Source organism: Thunnus maccoyii, chromosome 8 (assembly GCF_910596095.1).
Source record: "Thunnus maccoyii chromosome 8, fThuMac1.1, whole genome shotgun sequence".
NCBI lineage: Eukaryota > Metazoa > Chordata > Actinopteri > Scombriformes > Scombridae > Thunnus > Thunnus maccoyii.
Window position 1 is genome coordinate 20233971 of NC_056540.1, and position 16921 is coordinate 20250891.

Consider the following 16921-nt stretch of genomic DNA (forward strand, 5'->3'; position numbering starts at 1 on the left):
AAGTAAATTTTTCTTTGACGGCTCCATTCCCACATGGCAGCGCTGACAGGCAGGTCAACTGACACTGCCAAAGCCAGAGCTGCTCTGTCTAATAGTTGCAGCTAAGAGTGTGATCTTTGTGAACACACACACATACACATACAAAATTGTGCAGACATACTTGAAATTAGTCCATCAATTATTACGATTTATGAAATGTTTCATGTTTATCTATTTTTTCTATGATTGTTACACATAAAGTCAAACATATGACATCCAAATGGTCTTGCAATCAAAACACAAATACCTCTCTAATTATAAATTCAATCAATCTACCAAAAACAGCTTCACGTCTCATAGTTTCTTTCATTTCTTTTTTTTTTTCTAAAGCAGCTATTCTCCAATCTCACCTGCTACTCTGCACCAAATCAGGGAATTTGCAGACTCATTTAGTTTCCCTCCCATCCTCCACTCAGGTGACAGCATGGCTAGAATACTGATGAGCACCTCACTGGGTGTCCATTAAGCATCTCTCTCTTTCTCTCTCTCTTTCTCTCTCTCAAACTTCCCACTATGACTGCTGCATCCTTCCATCAGCCTCTCTCTTTCCAGGACTGTGCCTGCATGGGCTCCACAAGCAGCTGGGATCCGGAGAGGAGAGGATGGGGGAACGATCAGGAGCCATGCTGCACCGAATTAGAAGCTAGACAGGGTGGATCACAGAAATGCTTGGAGAACAGCTTAGGGTAGCAGAATAAAGTTCAAACCACAGTCACGGTTTGTGGTTTAGGTCTTCTTCCATGGGAGTGACAAATTATGAACAGATGACACTGCAATAAGCAGCAATTCATGCAGTCATTGACTGACTAATCCAGCATGTTAAAGGTCATAACTTTTGCAATACTTTCCAGAAAATAGATTAATATGTTCCCTAATATGTCCTTTACACAATATTACAAATGTATGAGAACCATTTTCAGTTGAAAATAATGTCGCTCACTCAAGCTTGATGTGTTGAGGAGCAGTCATAAACTGGAAACAGTCTCCTGCATTAAGACCTCCATTTAATACAGTCTAGCAAATTACAAGTTTATTGCAGTTCCCCTGCTCAACTGACCGTACATAATCCAGTTCACACTTAGCTCATGAATTTCAAAAATCATATTGCCATTAAGTGATTGACCGGAGGGAGGGGCTGCTAAGCATGAAGGAATAATGTTAGATTGAAGTTTTTATCTCATGTCGGGCATGAATTATGTAATCTCACTATCACCTTTATATTATAAATCTAAAAGCCACCGGAAAAAAAGGTTGTCATGTGGGAATGACTGACATGCACCAGTATAAATGTACAAAAATCTATTTATTGTGGTTTATATGACATTCAGTATAGATCCAATCAACCAAACATATAGAGGTCTTAGTCAAATCCACAGACACCTGCTCCCTGTTTATCCCTGTTCACTGGTGACTCTGCCTGGATAGTGGATTAGAAATGTGAGGCCCCTCCTCAGTCTGTCTGGTTGACATTGTTACATTCACTGTGCCGGGTTGTGACCCATCAGAGGGAGTCCCAAATGAAAAAACAGAAAATGGACAAACCTCTGGAGCACTATTTTGACTGAGGAGGTACAGAGCCAGCTGCCCTCCCAGTGATCAAAGGTCAAACATTGTCTACTGTATTATATGATGCAGCATTATATAAAGTTTACAGCTTTTTACTCTTTATAGCTTTTTAGTACAAAATGTTGTTGTTTCTGTCCCCCTGCCATGGCACTGTCCAGGGATTTCATACAAAAAATACTGCAAGTTTGGAACATATCCAGTGTTTTTATTTAACTCGACTAAAACGACTAAAAACCTCAAATTAGCTTCAGCTGACCTTTACAATGCAGAACAAGGACTTTCATTGAAATCACTTTAGAACGGGATATCTATGTGGCAGTAACTTAATAATTAGTAATAAGCAACTAACAACTGATCACTGTCAGTGTCCATATGGGCATGTGAGTTTTGTATTAACATACACTTGAAGAAATGTAAACTTATCCTTTAAAGTTCAGCAAAAAGCTGCAGCGACAGCAGAGTTTCTCAAAACTAAAGCTTTGAGTGAAGTTGTATAATGAGCACACATAAATGTTGGCATGCAACATTTGGTTTGGAAAACAATGAAGCTATCCTTTAATTTGTAAAGGAAAGGGATTTGGAAGGGCTCATAGAACGGGGAATTCCCATCCAGAGCAAACAGGCAACACATGGGCAGTGTGACAAAATAACAAATCAATGTTAAGAATTAGCAGATCAACATAAATATAAAAACAGAAAGGGGAAAATAAAAGGATGAAATGATTGAAAATGTGGGTATGTCACAGAAGAAGAAAACATTCACAACAGCAAGTGGATTGTCTCAGTACTGGATCCTTTGAATGCCTCATGTTTGTGATGTTCTGGCTCCACCACAACTGCAGTGATGTTTTCCTAATCTCCTTAAACAAACAGAAAGGTGCACTGGTGGCCTGGTGGTCTAAGTCGCTTACCAGATAACAGCTGGGGACCTTTATTGTATATTGTACAGTACCCCTCTTTTTCTCCTCATGTTTCCTGTCTGGATTTCTTCTCTAAACGACTCACACGAAGGCAAAAATCTTTAAATAAAAAGATTTTCTTCTGCTTCACTCCACCCCGAAACTGTTATATTAAAGGTTTGCCTTGTTAAATTTCCGTGCAGGTACGGTTACTAGCAGGACAGCTGCTTCTCCCAACAATATTTTTTGAGACTTGGTCCGCATGTGGAATGTCTCTAGATACATCTCTGTTCACTCGAGAGCTTTTCTGACACATCAGAACTGAGAAAAGCTCTAAAACTGTTTCCTAGTGGGCTCTTTTCACCTCTGAAGTATTTTGGAGTTGAGAGTGAAGGAGTTTTTTATTTTTTCCCACCACTACCAAGACTCCAATTCTCTGCAGGCAAGGTAAGTGCCCACGTACAGTATCTGCCCATTCCTGTTTCTGTGGTGTTACAGTATATTTGAAAGGAACTGCTAATATTGTTACATGCTTGCACAAATAATTTGAATGCAGACCAGAAGTTTTATTGAGTATAATAACCAGTCACATTGTTCCCTTCTGGATAATAACGGAGAGCTTTGGAAAATGGACTGTTGCTCTTCCAGTTATGGAATAAGGGCCTTTGAGGCATCTTATAAGCCGATCCTCAACCATAACTTGATAAAATTAGTCTGATATTTCAGCGGAAGAATCCAGTTTGATGGTTCAAAGGCTTGGCGGTGCTTTGCGTGCTGCACCTTAAATTCAATTCTAAAAAATTCAATTTTTAAATTTTATGATAAAATTGAAATCACGTTTTTTGTTTCTGGCATTGCAATGATGTTTGTGCCTCCATGTACTTCATGTACACTGAGGCTGCATGACTGTGTGTGCAGATGAATAAGCAGACATAAACACACATACAGCAGAAGCTATAGCGTTTTTCTAATCTCTCGCTAAAAACCAGGCCAAAGATCATTCAGTTAATGGGCTACAGAAGTCAGCCAAAGATCAATTTCATTAACATTTTGGCATAGCTGAAGGAAAGTTATGAGGCAATATTAAATCACACAAGTGATATGAAGTCAGGGGTTCCTACCCATCCAAAGCCTATTAGGAGATCAGTGACATGAAACTATAAAAAAAATAGATCCATATTTAACCACAGAATATGGATGTATTGATATTTAACTTACTCTTTGATTTTTATCAATAAACTTCTGAATAACATTAAGGTCTACACAACATGCAGCTCTCACACTTAAAACCTAGCGTTGTTGTTTTCTGTGTTCTACACTAAAAATATTCTAAATAACCATGTGACTGCGAACACTTGTCATAATGAAAGTACTGGCTGACTTCATGAGAGCAGCCCACTGATGAGCAAATGCTAATCAGCGCTCTTTTGACTCTGCCTAATTTCCTCCTCTCCCTCTACCCATGCGTCCCTCTCTCTCCCAACTTTTTTTTCTCTGCCTGACACTCACTCACCAGGTTGAAGTCAGAGCCGCCGTGACTCACGACAACATTTTCAAGTCCACGTAGGAGTGTGAGGGACACAGGTAGTGACACCTTGCGTGTGCCGCTGAGTAACCTTTCGTGCAGCCAGGTGGCAAAGCACGGCACACGACAGCACGTGTGAAATGTAAACATTTAGCATATTTTCGCCAATCTATAATGTGAAGCAGGAAAATTACCTCCCACGCGTCCTGCCTGCTATCTTCTTTCACAACACTTTGTTCCGTGTTCAGTTGCAAGGTCACCTCGTAACATTCTTGAATATCTGTAAGAGAAAAAAAAACATAAAATAATGAGCTGTTTATGTTCTTTACTTGGATCATTACAAACATTAGAGATACAAGCTTTTCTTACTCTGTAATGTTCATTTCTTGTTCATAAATCCGTTGCCATATAAAGTGGACTTCTTTGGTTGTATAAAAGATTCCACCAATCAATCATGGGCACATTGGGAGATGTCTGCTCTCCTCGGTGGTGCACTGGGTGCGAACGTGGGGGTGGGAGTCGTCTGTTTACATGGAATTTATGTCTCCACATTTGCAAGTGTTCTTCTTATCTTTCTGCAGAACTATATGACTCAGGTACCGACTGAGTAAACCATCAAATCAGAGTCTAGAGGGCCCACATCATAATATTCCACACTATCCTGAAAAACATGCAACACAAACACCATTTCTTTACTTTTTGATTTTCTTTTTAGAATAATAGATTAATCACACTTTCTATCCTGTGTGTCTTTTCCAGTCTTGTTGCTTTGAAGCTCCATTTTGGAGGGTACGTGAGCTCCTACTCATGTTGAATAAATGTAGAGAGCGCCCCCTAGTTGAAAAGTGGCCAATTTATATCCTGTTACATGCTCTGATTTGAATGCCATATAGAGTAAATGGAAGCTGGTTTTTATAAAAGTTATTTCCTGAATCTTGAAGAAATAAAAAATGTAAATGGATACTGGATGATGCTTTAAACTTTAGATGATTGTGTAAGCGGTAGAAAGCCAAGACAAGAATCCAAATCTATAAAAGCAGGAAAAATATCAATAAGAAAAAAATGTAATGATAGTATCTTATTTTGAAGACTCAAAGAAAACCCAATTCTTCAAAGAGGGAAGATGGCAGAGAAAATAACGCTGTTCTCATGTTTCGTACATGTTATAAAAGAAGTGAATCGGGGCTCAAGTGTACATCACTCTTTCTCAAGTACCACAGAGAAGTAACAGTACTAGTATTGGTGTCTCAGCATGTTCCTCAAGTCCTCCCCTGTTCATCTAAAGTTTTCCTTTTCTTTTCTGACTGCACTCCCCTGCTCTCTTCCCTTCTGTCCTCATTGCCATTCATCACCTCTTGGGTCATTACACGCCCATGTCCCTTGGTCACCTATTGAGTGGCAGTCATTTGACGAGAATGCACTGGGACAATTTTGCTGATGTCACATGCGGGGCCCCGTAACTGCGCTGTTGACATAAAGAGGTTACCAGAGAGTGCATCAACTTCCCAAAGTTCAATGTCAGGGCAAGGCGGGCTACAAGAAACATTTGAGAAGGACATCTGGAAAGTTGATATAACTGAAACATGCGTTTTTTTATCAGTAATGTGTAGCTTTTGTTGAAACAGAGATTCAACGAAAGTTCTGCATTCTTTGTGTGTGAGACAGAGAGATAAGAGTCAGTATGTCCCAGGAAGACGCTGTGAGAACAAAAGTGTAAGAATGGAGCATGTGACTCATCACTGTGTCTGAATGTGGAGGAGTGAAGCCATGTGTGGGCAGAGGAGTTTGTTGCCCAGCTCACTAAAGAGCAGCCTCACTTACACAAACTCTTATATACATACAGACACATACACACACACTTACAGGCACAGACACACAAACATACACACAAATACACACCTGTGAGCCTCCTTTTTGCCAACATACAAAACTATTTCGGGTACACAGTGAACTATTCTGTTTATGAAGGGGGCTTCGAGAGCAAAATAATCACTCATGAAATGGGTATAAATATTATTGTTGTTACATTTTGTTTGTAGTTTAAAATGATTGTTATACAGATTATGAAATGAATAAAACTGCAACATGATTTAGATTGTTGCAGTTTATATTTATTTGATTGTTCATTGTATTCTATTTATTTACAAAGCACTACTGGACAAACTTCCTACATATATCTCATGTCTTCTCAATTATAGATCATTTTCACGCTACACTAGATCCCAGGATTATTTGGTTCTTGAAGAACATCAGGTTAGTACTGAGGTTGGAAAATTGGATTTTAAATATTTCGTTGATGTCTTTGGTTGAATGTCTTTGAATGTTGTCTCTGTTTGTATGTCTACTGTAGATCTTGTTGTTTGTTACTTTGAATTTGTACACTGTAAATATTGTTTTTATTTTCTGTATGTTCTGTATTCAGAGCAGCCTTGGAAAAGAGAACATGCTCTCAATGGCCCCTCCCTGCAGAAATAAAGGTTAATAATAAAAAATAAAGATACAAAATTTTAAATCTCAACACAAATTTATGTTTTTGAGCAATTTGAATAACAAGAATGTGCCATTTTTCTGCAGGCTCAAAATATAGATATTAAGTTTTTGGTTAATATCTTTTTCCTTAAACCTACATTAATTGATTTTTTTGCCCTTTGGAGGCAGAAGAGCATAAAACACAACATTAACATACCACCTTATGAAGTTGACATTGCAAATGTATTGCCTTGTATATCTGTCTACGTGATTAATGTAGGTCCATTATTCACTCTCCTTCTAGCTCTGGTTTGGCCACTACCAACTATTTGGGTGAAATATTTGTCTCTTTAGCTGCTAAATGCTCTGCTATGTTCACTAGCTGGTCGCTAACTGTTTAGTTCTGGGCAGAAAACAGCTGCCTGCTCCTGCTGGAAACAAGGTACCCAAACAGTATAGATGCAGGTCAGGAAACCAAAACAATGAGCTGAAAGATGCTATAAAGCTTCATAAAGCTGAAGGGAACGGCAGAGTCAGGTGAAAATTCACTATGAGTTTGTCAGTTTGAGTGACCCCTTTACTTTCACGTACATATAGTCCTTTAATCCTTTATCCACATGAAATATTAATTAGTGAAGCTTTAAATAAGTCTTGAAAATGCTGCATCTGTTAAGTCTTACAGGTTTTGCTCTTCAGCTGCACCTTGGCTACCTCACTTGCCATCACACAACTAACACTTCTATTTGCATCATTCGTCTATTCCTGGAAGAGGTAACAAACAGAGAAAAAATGCTCAATCAGGCCTCGAAGTGTTCTGAAATCAAGGTTCACAGTTGCACAAGTAGAGAAGTTGTTTTTTTGTTTTTTTTAACATCTGTGACTTTCCAAAAAATCTCTGAACTGTTCCAACCCACACAGACCACATAAATTCCTGCCCATGGAATAAAATGCATAATCCAAGCCAGAACTGTCTTGTACAGGACTTATTCCCAGATCTCTTTTTGATGTTGGGACTATTTTGGGACGCCCTGGTCGGAGCTCTGAGCCTTTTTATCACAGTCGTAGGGGGTTTCCAGCACCTTCTCCCCATCCTACAAAGACTTTGCAGAGAGGATTTGTGTGTGTTTTAGGCCTCTTCTATTTGTAATGTACCTATTCAGTTGGACTGAAGTCATCTCTCTATTGCCTCCCTGGGTGAATCACACGTAAAAAAATGTGCCCCTGATTCTTTACATGATGATGAGCAACCCACAGCTCACTAGAATAACACATTCAAAGAAAACTAGGTCACAATTTCAAGGCAGGGCAAACAATTCACCCCCTTGTCACCGCCTCGATAAAATATTCCCCTGGCATTTAGGGTCCTCTGTAATTTAACGTGTGTCTGTCTGTATGTGTGCCCCAACTCCCGACGACCAGCCCCCCATGCCTCCCACTGCATGTTTGTATGCTGGAACAAAAGGGTGGATGCACAGTTAAGGCAACCTTTGTTCGTGACTGTGCAACCATGCAGACATCCAATCAAGTGGCCAGTACCAAACCTTCCCACACGGCAACCACCTCTTTACTTCCCACAGTGCATCAAAATCAGCAAAATTTCCTAAAGACAAATACTTGACTGTAATGTTGGCGAATCATCCTGTTTTTTTTATATCACAAAACTCGTTTTGTAAATTTTCATCTGAACATTAAGTTTGAAAAATTGTCAGCTCTGCTCAGAAATCTCTCCCCTTTCTTCTCAGCGCATTACCACAAACTGGTCCAATCAGAACCGGTTCACATGGCCCTGAGCATGTGAAGGCAAACACAACAGGAGAGGATAAGGGGATGAGTAATGTTTATACTGCACTGTATTCCTGTTAGTGCTGTGAAGCGGCTGCTCCTCCTCTCTGCCTTGCCATGATGAAAACCACATGTTGAATGAAAGGCGACGCCTCATCAGCCCTGCACCTGAGACACACTGACCGCAGGCCTCTACTTCTACCCTCACACTCTGCACAGATGATCCAGAGAGCCAGGAGAGTAGTGGAAGAGCCTCGGCATAGCAGCCAAAAGCAGTTTATTTTCCTGTCCGCCTCAGGCTCGGCCCTGATTGAACATTCTTTGTGAGGAATGTTTGGAATCCTGATTTGGAAACCTAATCCTCTCTGAGTCTCTTTCACTTAAATATATTACAAGGTATATTACATCTGATGTCAATAGTTACTAGGTTAAAATTTCACGGAGCATCAAGCTATTAAATCGATACATCTTTAAAACCATTTATGTATTCTGCAGAGGTACATGAGTTAATGCAAATGTCTAATAAAAATGTTGTTTCAACATATTATGCAAATCAGTACCAACACTGGGGAAATGGACAAGACTTGACTGTGTTTTTTGTGGCCTTGTTGCCTTCAGAGAGAGACAGTCCCCTGGAAACCCTGGAGCTACAAGGGAATCAGTGCCTCGATCAAGGACACTTTTACATGAGTCAGTTTAGCATGAATTGACAGGTATGAAAACATCCTTGGAACGGATCTGTGTCTAAAGAAACTTTAATTTCAGAAGCATCAAATTTTTTCTGTGCTGAATAGTAGTGTAGAGTACTTTAGCCAAACAGCAACTATGACAGCTTGAGGCTGAAGCCAATGCAGAAGTACCTTGAAGTGCAATGCCACAGACGGCCACTAGATGCTGGCTCTAATTGACTCCCATTCAAAAAAGTGTCAACTTCTCTGTTGAAATACTAAGTCAATGATTTTTTTCAACGAGTCATTATGGTCTCAATTACTAAAAACTAATAAGTGTACTGGTGGTCATTTTGGAAATTATTGCTCCGGCCCAAGGTAGCGAGGCGTATTTCCAGAGCATTGACAGTAACGTCCCACTCCTTATTTGGAAGGTCGTGGCTCCAAACTGGCCATAAGCTGCAACTCTGCGCTTCAAATCGGCTCCAATGTAAACCAATGTGTGATGTCACACTTCGCTACATCCATCTTCATATACACTCTATGACTTTAGAATTGCACTTCTAACACTGTTGGACACTGAAAGGACAGTTTTTTGTTTTTTAAAAAGTATCACAATTGATGCAGCAGAACCAGAGATATCGTCTTTTTTATTCCATGCATTATTATCGTTGTCAAAACCTTATGTAAGGTTGCAGCATATAGGCTCAAGCAGGTCTTATAAGCTCACTTCTTTCTAAATTCTTTTTTTATTATTTTTATTGGTAAAATGTATGAATTTGACGCATTTCTCCTTTAAATAAAAATGCAAGTTATCAATACTGATCAGTAATCACCATAAAAGAGGCAATCACCAATGTAAACAACAAAACAAGTATACCTTTAAACTTTTGTTTAATGTTCCTGGAATAAACAAAGGCCCAGATTTAGGACTCACAACCATCTGTCCTGCTGAAGTGTCCTTTATCAACACAGCAGCTTCAGCATGTCACAAGCCAGAGACTTCCTCCTTCCGTCGACACGCCCTGCAAAATATGAGCCTTTGCAGGGCAGAAGGCTAGAGGACTGATCATGCCAGAGTGAGCTAATTCTTTCTTATCAAAAGGCTAAAGGTGATGGTGTGTTCGGGCAGTTCTTGTCAAATCATACATTTGCACCTCAATGTTGCCATTGAAAAGTTACAAAAATCTTAATTATGAGTGGTAACTTCAGGGCAAGATCCATGACATCCAAATTTACTGTACAAATATGTTTAAATGTATGTATAATTACCTTATAAAATTGTTCATGTCAGGAAACATTTGCTTATTTACACATCCGGCAGACATAAAGCAACATAAGCATTTATTTGGAGGCGGATTTCTGCCATGTAACAAAGTTCCATATTTACTCTCCTTGTAGCTCATATTAGGTCTACACCAACATCTGGTAAAAATATCTATCTCCTCAGCTGTTAGATGCTCCATTATGTTCATCAGCTAATCACTAACTTGAAACTGCGCTGATGAGAGCGATGAGAGTGAATCAAAACAGCAAAGTCGTGGACTATAAAGCTAAAACAGTGAGCTGAAAGACACTAAAGCTCTGTATAGCTGAGAGAAACTGCAGAGTCAGGTGATAATTCTCTGATGGTTTGTCACAAACTAGTGACACCTCTCACATACACATACTGTAGTTGCTTCAACACATAATGGGAAACTGGCAATCAGTGAAACAGATTAAGATAAATATGTTCATGTAACTTGTCTGTAACGTCCTATGATTAAGAACATGGGTAAGGCTGCTAACAAGAACACAAGAGTTTAAGTCTGGTTTCCATTATTTACTCCCTGCAGTGGCTTTTTTGGTCCAGTTCCTGTGATGTAATTACTGATGACCACCTACAGGCAATTACCACATGGTCTCATGATATATCTTGACTTTACATGTTGACGAGAGCCATTGAGCAATGGATTACAGCATACTAAAAGCCATAAAGGATGCATCACTTGTGTTGTCTCAATTGGGCAAAAGAAGACCTGTTGCGTCATATTTAGTCTTGAAATATGGACTTATACATAAAATTATTTCCTGCCACCTCTTGGGGTGTTGTTACACCAGATCTATGACATCACTCTGGTGGACAAAAAGCATAAACATTAACAAATCCTATCTTTGTGCATCCAACTTACATTAACCTTGCACGACAAACTTTACTATAAGGTCGGTAGACATCACTGTTAAAACTGCCATAATGTCTTTATTTAACTACTACCCCTCCCCCCTCAGATCCCCAGCAGAGTGGCAGCAGTGGGTCAGCAGGAGCAACATCATTATAATGGGTAACTGTCATTATAACATGGCTATGGTAATTAGAACAACTACTCAACCATTGGTTAAACTGAAGTAATGTGCTTTATTTGTTTTAAAACTGAGGTTAGAGAGGTTCAGATTGGCTGCATGACACCTAAACTTGTCATGAAGGTGTAACCGGTTACACATAATAATGGAGAAACTTAAGATGAGTTCCAGTAGAAACTGCGCACACTTCAGGATTAGTAATATCTGTTTAGTCAGCAGCAAGTTCAGTTGATGACTACTTCTCTCTGGTTGTGGTGCATTAACCCTTTCAGCTTTTCTGAGCACGTATGTAAACATAAGTTGCTGATGGGCACTTTGTCAAAGTCAGGGGAAGAAGTGTACTTTCACAATGAGAGAAGTCTGAGCTAATAACAGTCAGTCTATAGATAGACCGTGTTGTGTGTGCCTTTATTGGGATTTCATTACAATCTGAGTACAGAGGGGGGTATACAGCAAACCTCTGTGAGGCGAACTGAAAGGCCTCTTTCATAGGACTTAATTGGGAAACATTTAGACTCAGTTAACTTCTCATACAAATTAATACAACCTGACCCTGTCTACATCCTGTGTTTGCCTGTAGCCAATCATAAGAAAATACAAATCATAGTGTGTAAGATACACCAAATTAAAGAACGATATAGTATGAAGACGAAGTGTAAAAAAACTCAAAAAGGGCACGTGTGCAGGAAAAGTTACTTTAAAAGTCCACTCTGGGAAAAACCCCTGATGTGATGGAAATTAGAGCAGAGTTATGAAAGACTCTCTTCTCCAAAACAGGCAGTTTTACAATGTTTTTTCTTACCAAGAAGGGCTTGGAACAGCTGGCTGCCCAGGATGGTGGACACTTTGCCCACGCTAGTCTTCAGGGCCTGCTCGTCAGGACTGGTCAGGTTGGCCTGGTACTGCCTGAGCAGCTCCACTGCCCGCTCTGTGTCTGCCTCACAACATAAATACATGTCTCAGGACAACAGCAGCAAAGAATCTATGTATGTTAACAGTCCTCAGTTCATAATATTCTTTAAAACTATAGAATTAAAGTTAACATTCATTATATTGCTCTTAAAAGACACTTAATCAGGGGACAGAATACGACAATATGACAAAATAGAGTACCTCATTAAATCTGTTAAGGCTGCAACTACTCATTATTTCTGTTATTGATTCATCTAAAGATTATTTCCTCGATTAATAGTTTGTCTATAACATGTAAATGGTGAAAAATGCAAATTACAAGTTCCAAAGCCATTGCAGACATCATCAAATGTCTTGTTTTGTCTGGCCAACAGTCAAAAATGATATTCAGTTTACTGTCATATAAGACAGGTTGTTCCAAGTGCAATAAATGTGCTTTATTTGTACTAAACCTGGACTGCACTGCTAAGCAGTACTTTATTATGACCACCATTCCAATGGTTTGATATTTTTAACGAACAGATACCTTTTGTTTGTTGTTGTTGTCTGCTGTAACTGTTGTGATTAACGTCCTGTGTACTCTTGTATGTTGTGTTTGTGTTTTTTTTACCCTCTACTGCAAATCAAATTTCACCTCGAGGGACAATAAAGATCTGAACTGAAGTGAACTGAAGAGACTAAGAAAATCACACGTGACAAGATGAAACCAGTAAATTTCTGCCATTTTTGCTTAAATCATTTAATGCTACAACTTCATTTTTGTCTATTATGGACACACCGTTAAGTACAAATATAGGTATTAATCCTACTGACTGGGGTACCTGCAGATGCCAGAAGTATACTTTTAATCATATCTCACTGGTGCTTTATTGATATTCTATCATTCCAATGTGGCATCACTTTGTCAATCAGTTTGTTGCTAATGACTTCATATCATTGTTTTCTGTTTCTGTTTTAATTAGTTCTTTTTAAAAATACCAATGTATTGGGGTCCTGGGAGACCCCAGTCAAAAGCACCAAATTCAATTTATGCAGCTTGAATAGATGGAACTATTTACTGAGTTCATGTTTGCCATGGGTCCTAATTTAAAGTATCACACACTATCAGGGGGGTAGGAGCACTCTGTCAGTCATTTTGAAGGCTTTGTGGAAAGATTGTACTTGGGATAAAAACTCTGAAAAGTATATATTTACGTTTTACACAATCTGCAAATTGACTGTAATTTTCCCAAAATAATAATGCTTGTTTTTTTGTTCAGATGACACTAATTACATAACTAATAGTGTTTTGAGAAGAAATAAATCAATCAACATTTTGCTATGATGGTTGTTTTTCTACAGTAGTTTATTCTCCTTGTATGTTACATAAATTGGTAGGACGAGGGTTAAAAGATAAAACATATTCTAATAATGATTTATATTTGTCTTACAGCCAAAATGCAGCACTTGTCTGTCTGGTAAACTCTCCTGCAGAGCACATTAAAGGTGTTTTTCTCTTGCAACACGACTGTACAGCCGGTTGTTGAACCCGGTGGGTGGTGAGGAACACGGCAGAGAGAGATGATGCACATCACGGAGGTAAATCTACCGCTTTACAGTTTCCTAACCTGATCCTGAACATTTAGAAAACCTGAAAACATTTCACTGCTGCAGCCGCTGCCCGGAAGTCCCACAGATTTTTTAGTTTACCTTTTTTTTCATTCCCTGAGGACAAATAATTTCCTGTTTTCTCGATGGATGATAAGTGACATTAGTGGGACAGTGAAAAGCCATCTAAACAGTTTAATGGAGTAATGAGATGACGTTAACCTAAAAAAAAAAGTTAAAAACAAAACTTTTTGACACGTGAGCAGGATGAAGACGCAACGAAATGTTAACGGTACTCACCATATTTATGCACCATGCTGTGGCCGACTTGAAAAGTCATGTAAATGACAGTTTTGGGAGGGTTAGATGAGAAAAAAACAATTACAGTTACAGTAATAGTCCCGGATAATCACACAACAAAGATCTGTCGCTCCTTCTTCACAAAACAAAATGATCTTGAGTTTTTAAATCCAGTCGCTGGACACTCCCAGTCTATCTGAAATGTGCCTGCAGCAGTCAGCAGTGACACCCACAGACAGATGTGACGATGTGACAAGAGGAGATTGTTTACTTCATGTCAAGTTTCCAGAAGTTGGGCCAAAATACGACTCCAGAGCGTGACATGTGTTCCCCCTCCCCTCTCTCACATGCCTCGCCTTCATGGAAACCTGCCCAGCCTTATTGGGACACAGTAATACTGACACACTTACACTAAGCCTCCTGAGAAATGCTTAGATTATCTGCTGGATGACATCATCAATATAGTGATCAATTAGTGAGTTAGTGAAGCTGTATCTTGTCCATAGTTAAATTTTCCTCGGATCAGCCTCAGGTCGCCTCTTTTCCAAATTATTGGATTGAGTGCCATCTAGTGGTGCGTTAAGGTGTTGCTGGATCAAGCAAATCAGTTTTATCTACTCCAGTGGTAGGAAAATAGCGACCCGAGGGCCAAGTGCGGCCCTCCAGAAATATATTTGGCCCCCCGACAAAAGCTGAAGTTTTCACTTTAATAATTTGCATCAAAACCTTTACATAATTCTTGACAAATCTACTGTAGGTGACAAAATATACTGTCAATCCCAGTAATTATGTTACTTCTGTATTGTCCCCACAGGAGTGGTTGCACCGTGCTGAAATTACATCTAATAAACCTACCAGAAATTAAATTTTAATATGTGAATTCCACAACTTTAGTCTATTAGGTCATAACAGATTTATTTTTCACACACATAAATAGGTGGCAGTTGAACAGAAATGGTGTGTTGATGCCATTTTTTTCTAAGGCAACAATAACAACGGTCCTGTAAGTCAACAATGAATGAAGCAGGCCACTGTGTGTGGATAACAAAGTAATCTCTAGTCTCAAAGTGCAACACAGAGCGTATATTCATGTATGAATCATTTTCAGCCAAATGACTATTAGAATAAGCGGACACTGTTAGCCATCACTTGTTAATGGGAAGATGACATCTGCCTGCAGATACAACCCTAAACAGAGTTATAAATAAACATATAGGCATGTGTTTCCACTGCGCCGCTTATTGGCCCTCCAATGAAAAATCCTTAAAAAACTGGCCCATGGTTGAAACTAATTGCTGACCCCTGCTCCACTCTACTGCATATGGTGTCCCTGAGGCAATAAAGAGTCTTTTTTGACCCTTGAACCTCCCATTTATGAATATTTACATTTTTACACATTGTAATATCTGATGCAGCATTTTGAGGTGGGAACACACTCTCAGGAAGCTGTCACATGTGGCACACTGTCTCAGTAGTGTGAGATATATTTGTCTCTCTATCACCACGGTGGTGGAAAAAGTATTTAGATCCTTTACTTAAGTAAAAGGAGCAACACCATAATATACAAAATATCCTTCCTTCAAAATTTGACTTTAGTAAAAAGCAAAACGTGTAAATATTCATTAAGCACACAAGATGGGCTCTGTCAGTGTTACATTATTACATATTATAGTATTGGATTAATATAACTGATGCATAAACATATAAACAGCATATTAATGTAGTAGTTGGATGTGGTGCATCAAATGCTGAGTTATTACATAAATAGACAAATAAACAAGTAAAACTTTTCTAATGTTCAGTACTGTGCAAAGGTTTTAGACATTAAAAATAAAGTGAGGATGCTTTGAAAAATAATACCATGAATAGTTTTTATTCATCAATTAACTTCATACAAAGTTCATTAAACAGGAGACACCTAAATGAAATCAAACCAAACCAATTTGGTGTGACCACACCACAGTCTATGGACCACACTCACCAGTTCTTCTCAGTACACCTGCACAGTTTTTCAAGATATTTGGCAGGTTGGTTGTTCAAAGCGTCTTGGAGAACTTGTCACAGTTCTTCTGTGGATTTAGGCATCTCAGTGCTTCTGTCTCTTCATGTAATCCCAGACTGACTCCATGATGTTGAGATCAGGGCTCTGTGGGGACTATATCATCTGCTGCAGGACTCCTTGTTCCTCTTGTCACTGTAGATAGATCTTTATGGCTCTGGCTGGCTGTTTTGGGGTCATTGTCATGCTGCAGAATGAATTTGGGACCAATCAGATGCCTCCCTGACAGTATTATGGATATGAATCTAAACATCTAATAGGTTACACCTCTGGATAAGTATAGTCTTCTTTGTTATAGGATTATTACTGTAGGTGTAGCTCTCTTTGAATAAAGTGTACTGTTATGTTCAATTCTAATTCAAATTCTTTAAATTTGTCTTGTTTTGTTTTTTCTAACCACAAAAGGATATCAAGAAGGGTTGGGTGTGAGTTGGGTGGGGATTTGTTTTGTTATGTACTTGTTATTTGTTAAATGCCAATAAAAATAATACTAAAAAAAGAATTTAAACATCTAAAGTGCCTAAAAAAATTGCACAGTACTGTATATGTTGCTTGTATTCACCTGAACAGTGTTCCACAGAAATCAGATTTTTCTGGGAGTTTTCATTCCTACATGGCATTGATACATTATCACAAGACCCCAGTTTTCCAAAAATTAGTCTTCATGCAGCAGTAGATATATACACAGACACACAAGAGTATAGAAAATACTTTTAGTGTTTTGGGCTCAGTTATATACACATCTTTCCTGCAGTAATGACACCATGAAAAAAAG

The 16921-nt window shown here is 38.8% G+C and overlaps 1 protein-coding gene across 4 annotated transcripts in view; it reads right to left on the reverse strand.

The window, feature by feature from the left end:
• Positions 1 to 14587, reverse strand: part of dlg3 (discs, large homolog 3 (Drosophila)) — an 84415-nt gene extending 69828 nt beyond the window's left edge. For 2 of the 4 annotated variants that reach the window (XM_042418516.1, XM_042418512.1), the window contains exons 1-3: positions 14088 to 14478; positions 12091 to 12222; positions 4224 to 4309 (exon numbers count right to left, since the gene is read on the reverse strand). In XM_042418516.1, the coding sequence (XP_042274450.1) occupies positions 4224 to 4309; positions 12091 to 12222; positions 14088 to 14127 (258 nt within the window). In that variant the 5' untranslated portion in view covers positions 14128 to 14478. The other 2 variants (XM_042418514.1, XM_042418515.1) reach the window with 2 other exon arrangements.
• Positions 14588 to 16921: the final 2334 nt, after the last annotated feature.